Below are 5545 nucleotides of genomic sequence, written 5' to 3'. Positions count from 1 at the left end.
ATTGATATCTGATAGTAACACCGGTATTATGCCAGATTTACCAATATTTCATTTTATCATTTTTTTTATCCGATTACTCGATTAATCGTAAGAATAATCGATAGATTACTCGATTACTAAAATATTCGTTTACAACAGCCCTAGTTGCGACACACACAGGAATATCAGCCCCAGTTTTCATATCAGTATATCACTAAAAAATTTATTTGAATGCACTTTTTTTTTTTTTTTTTGCTTGAATGTCTTGTACAATCTGTTTGTCCCACTGCTGTTGTGACCTAAATCAACATAGAAACATCAGCAGACTGGCTGTTTGCCATCAGTTCACCACAGATCCAATGCAAACTTAGCAATTAACAACGTGAAGTTTGGACTGCAGCTTTTTATAAATTACAACAGAAAACTGCTTTGCGTCGCTGTGTTGGTGGTGGGAGGTATTGGGCTTCAGGTAGAAAAGGCCAACTGTGTGTATGAATTGCTCACTGCAGCCGACCTTTATTTTATACTGCTAAAAATCAAGAAATAATGTCAAACACTATTTAAATGTAGCAATAAACAGAGCATTACCGCAGCATCAAGTCAAACGAAACTTGTTATGCAGTCATGAAAGGACACCACATGGAGATTTTGTCATAATTAAAGCAGCAGTAACATGATGCAGTCATGTAACTAGTGTATTCACAAATATATTTAGGCTCACCTTCATTTTCTTTTACTTTCGGAGATGGAGTTGTAGTTGTGACGTCAAAACTTTTTCCATCTAGACCTAGGTAAAATAATACATATATTTAAAATTATGTATTATTAAAATTTACATACGCTAAAATGCAGACACATGAGCAGAAACGGTGAGAAAATTTATTTTAGTTTAGGTTGAGAAAGGTGACATCCGTTAGAGATAAAAGCATAAAGTAACAACACAAAAATAAACACCATCAGGTGGTAAGTAAAGTCCTGAACTCCCATCATCTGTGGTCAGAGTCATGCTTGACAAGGCTTTAAAAAAATACAGTGATTTGAGAAAAAAAAAGGAGAAAACTAGGACAGAAAATGAATAGAAAGGCAAACTGTAAATGATTGTGTTACGCTGTTAAAATAAAACTTGTACAATATGAGTGGGCTGCCAACTAGATAAAATACAAACATTTTGAAGAAGCAACAGATGCAATGCAAAGTGGAAAAATGCCTCAGTTTAAAGTTATTCAACAAAGTTCTACCGTGTTTCCCCGAAAGTAAGACAGTGTCTTACTTTCTTTTTTATCCCCAAAAGCCCCACTATGTCTTACTTTCGGGGTATGTCTTATATTGGAAAAAAATTGTCGAATTTTTTGTTTTAACCATAAAATTAACAGCAGTGACAAGTGCAGGGGACGGCGCGGTGACGTATGGAGAGGGGGACGGCGCAGGCGTGGGCAGGAGGCGGCGCTCATTTGGATCAGACGGAGGCGGCAGACGCGGCGACGTATGGAGAGGGGGACGGTGCGGACGTGGGCAGGAGGCGGCGCGCAGCTAGATGAGAGGTGTTTCCCCGAAAAGTAAGACATGTCTTACTTTCGGGGTACGGCTTATATTAGCCGACCCCCCTGAAACCCCCGATACATCTTACAATCGGGGGTGTCTTACTATCGGGGAAACACGGTATGTACTAAATGACTGTCACTTTGACCGGCGGAGGCTCTGCGTTCAGGAAGGAGGCAAAGCAAGAAAATGCAGTCGAGGTGGATTTATTTGGACCAGTAGGTCACAGTTACACCAACACCCATTGTCCAATGAGACCCGAGGCAAGTTCACCACTTTTACCAAATAAAGGGGTGATCAAAAAAGAACAAACAAGAAACAAGCACTACTTACACAAACCTAACAAAACAATAAATGGTACCAACAAATATTTGCATGCATGCAAATCATTAGAACTGAACTAACCTAAGGTCAATCAAAGAATAAATTTAACTACATATAACTCCTCAGAGTATTAGCCCTCTTAATTGTAATGGTATTCTCCAGGAGCTTTCCAGCAGCACCTGGAGCTCCCCTTGTTACTCCACCATGCTGACTAGACACACCCTGAAAAGCTAAGTACTTAAAACAATTAGCAAACTCAAGTTAAACCAGTAGAAATCAGAAACAAGCTGACATTTTCCCCCACATTCTCCCTCAACAGGAAAAATGGCCAGTCTCTCTACCCGGAAGAATGTTTAACTAAATATCAGTGTAACTAAAATAAAGAGCTGAAACAAAAAGCATTTGATCTGTAAATAAACTAAACAACATAATATCAATAATCAATTAGGTATGGAACCCCTGGTCTCCATCACACTGTGTGTATGTGTATGCTGCAACTGCACAGTAATTTCCCGGTTGGGATGAATAAAGTACTTCTAATCTAATATAATTAATTAATATATGAATCCTTATAAATTAATACAAATATAAAAAATTGCAAGCGATACATTTTCTCTGGACAGTCATTGTAAAGTAAAAGAAAAAAAAAATCTCTACTCAACTGTGACTCAACACTCCCTTTCCAAATCCCACTACAACTTTACATGTTGTTACAGAAAACAAACAATGCAATGAGGATGAAAAGTCACACCCATGTACTTTTGGAGCATGCTCTGTGGCTGCCACGCTCCACTGGAAGAGAAAAAAAAAAACACCCTCATTCCTTTGTTCTGAGGGAGAAGCTTTCGGTGAAACCGTCAGCTGCCTGGGTGAAACTGGCTCCGTTCAGGGACTTCCAAGACAACCAAATCATTAACACTGATTGTCTGTCTTACGCCACATTACATTATACTAATACTATTACATTAGAGAAGATCTCAAGCATTTCCCAACTTCCTTCACTGCAAACATGAAACGCTCAGCTGAAGCAGAGTGCGGCAAGACTCATTTACTTATTAACCAGGTGCAAATCCATGCTGCTCTTCTCAAATGAAAGGTATTAGTAGAGCAACAATTACAAATTAATCCACGTCCTGGATGTAGTATTTTGAATGTTACATCATGGATTTGTTATTGCTGGCATTTCAACAGCAGACATCTTTGAAGCCTGCAGGCGCTCCTCACAGGAAGGCTCGACTGAGATAATCGCACAATCATAGTTTTGGTTTAGGGAGATAACTCTCCAAACAGAAACGACAGCAGCTCTCCCCCGCTTCCTTGTTTGTGCAACTTGTGCGTTTCAGTGTGGGGACAATCTGTGTGTTTCAAAATAAAGCACAAAGAGTACATTCAGGGTAGAGAGCAACCCAACAGGCAGACATGAAGAAACGGATTTATTAAGAGGCATGCAATTCTTTAAGACTTAAGGACACTGGGTTTCAAGTTCAGATACACTTGACTGAATCATGTGAATTAGCAGGACACTCATTTTAGTGTTGCAACAACAAACCACCTTGCGGCTCTGCCCTATTTTTAAGAATAATTCATTGATCACGAGTTGTAAAGGCTGCATGACATGACGGTTACTGGACAGTTTGGTGGGAATTTGATTTTAGATTTATGGGAATAAATTGTGACATCACTGCAAAAAAAATGACACTTTACAAGAATTATTTTTTTTTAAATGTTCCCAAATCTTTCAGAGTCCAGCCCACAAAATAACCAGTGAAAGAAACATGTTACCTTGACTATCAGCTGACAATACCAGAAATAATATACAAAATATAAGCAGCATCAAATACCAGCATATTCTCTCTCGTGCTGTTATTGTAATTTTTTTCTCATAAACATGAGAATTAATTTATTTTGTTTGCTAGGGAATTTTCTACTCATTCATGTCATTTTGGTGAAAGCTGTCAGAAAACTGAAGAGAATCTCAAGACCAAATATTTGTTCATTGGCAATTAAAGGTAGAGTCCCAAAACCCTCAAGTTTGAGAACATGTATAAAGAATTGATTATTTTGTTCTATTAACAAAATGTCATTGTAAAAATATATTTTTGAATCTATATCTTTACCATAATTTTCTATTAAATTAGTTTACACTACAAATGGTGTAATGCTTGATATTTCCATAAAGTAATTTCAGTATTCATAAATATATTATTCTATTACATTTACTATCATTTAATTTTTTATACTTACATTTATTTTACCATCATCTTTAACAATGCTGTATTTATCATCCAAATATTTTCTTTTATGTTTTTACCAATGATATCATTATGCTCATGTTCATTTTATTTCATCTTCAACATATTTTAGTTTTGTTTAGGTTGTTAGAATTGTTATTTTTACTTTTATCATCATAAGCATGATGTTTTTTGATACACTTTTACTGATCTGCTTGATATTTGATAGCAAACGCCTCCACAACTCAAATGGATTTGTTAAAACTTTTTTTATCCTGTGATTTGTTTGCATTTATCTTATCTTCATATACTGAATAATTTTTAGATCAATTTCTTCAATTTGTAATTTGATTATGATAGTAATACTAATTATCAGTTTTGAATTGTGTTTTTTTAATCAACTTTGAAAAAAAAGAAAGAAAGAAAGAAAGAAAGAAAGAAAGAAAGAAAGAAAGAAAGAAAGCACTGTTTGGCGTTTGCCGATTCATCTCAATAAGGGCGTTGGTTGCACACTTTCCAGAAATTGTTATTGGTACAAGCAACTCGCTGTTATATCAAAGAGCATCCAGTTTTGGAATATACATTTCAACTTACCATCTACATAAATTTAAAAAAAAAAAACTACACTCAATGAAAGAGAAGAAAACAAAAACTGGAACTTTTTAATTCAACCGGCCAAACCTTCGCTACACTTTGTGTATTGTAGTAATACAGACAAGTTAGGGCCATCGCTTTACAATAAAACTTATTAACTATCGACTAACTTATCGACTAACTTTAAACAAGAAAAAGGCTGAAAGCAGCTCACCTGTCGCGGCGCACAGGAACAAAAGCAGTGAAACGAGGCGCCCCATGTTTCTTCGCTGTTTTCTTTCACACACTCTGTCCTCTCCCGTATTTCTGCCCAAAATATGAAGATAAAGTTCCACAAAATAACCTTCACGTCGAGTAAACAGCTTAGTTTCGCTCTTTTGCTGCTTCTTTTCCAAGAACTTCACCAGCTCGAACTGCTTCCCTCTCACCTGTAAGGCTCTAACCTAAGGTGACAACAACAGCGCTCACTTCCGGGTTATCAGAGCTCAACAGGTGACGTGACGACAGAGTGGAAAAACAGGTCGGGACTGAAACGAAGCCACCACATTTACACACAGGGGCAGGGAAAACAGAAGAGAACAGGACGGAGAAAAAGAAGAAAACAGAATCCTGTTTGAATTGCCCAGCTGCGTGGCGTGGGGGGTTCACTTCCACTGAGTTTTCTGTTTTTGTGTTGAAGGTGTGTAGCTTCCTTCCTTCCTCCCTTTCTCATTCTTGAGACGTTAAAGGTTTTTATTCTTTTTGTGAGGTTTCCTCTCTTCCAGGGTGATGTTTGATCACGTGTCCACTAACGTGGTAAAAGGTTTGTATTTGCATAACCTAAACATGACTTCTATTAAGAATTAAAAATTTCACAATATAGCAGTGTCAGCTGAACA

At 37.1% G+C, this 5545-nt stretch overlaps 1 protein-coding gene across 1 annotated transcript in view; it reads right to left on the bottom strand.

Moving 5' to 3' along the window:
- Positions 1-5327, bottom strand: part of f11r.1 (F11 receptor, tandem duplicate 1) — a 10335-nt gene extending 5008 nt beyond the window's left edge. Inside the window, exons 1-2 of the mRNA XM_007563181.2 lie at positions 4882-5327; positions 701-766 (exon numbers count right to left, since the gene is read on the bottom strand). Coding sequence (XP_007563243.1) covers positions 701-766; positions 4882-4927 — 112 coding nt within the window. The 5' untranslated portion in view covers positions 4928-5327. The remainder of the gene's footprint in view (positions 1-700; positions 767-4881) is intronic.
- Positions 5328-5545: the final 218 nt, after the last annotated feature.

This window comes from Poecilia formosa, unplaced genomic scaffold (assembly GCF_000485575.1).
Source record: "Poecilia formosa unplaced genomic scaffold, Poecilia_formosa-5.1.2 Scaffold145, whole genome shotgun sequence".
Taxonomy (NCBI): domain Eukaryota; kingdom Metazoa; phylum Chordata; class Actinopteri; order Cyprinodontiformes; family Poeciliidae; genus Poecilia; species Poecilia formosa.
This window is presented reverse-complemented; position numbering and strand designations above follow the sequence as displayed.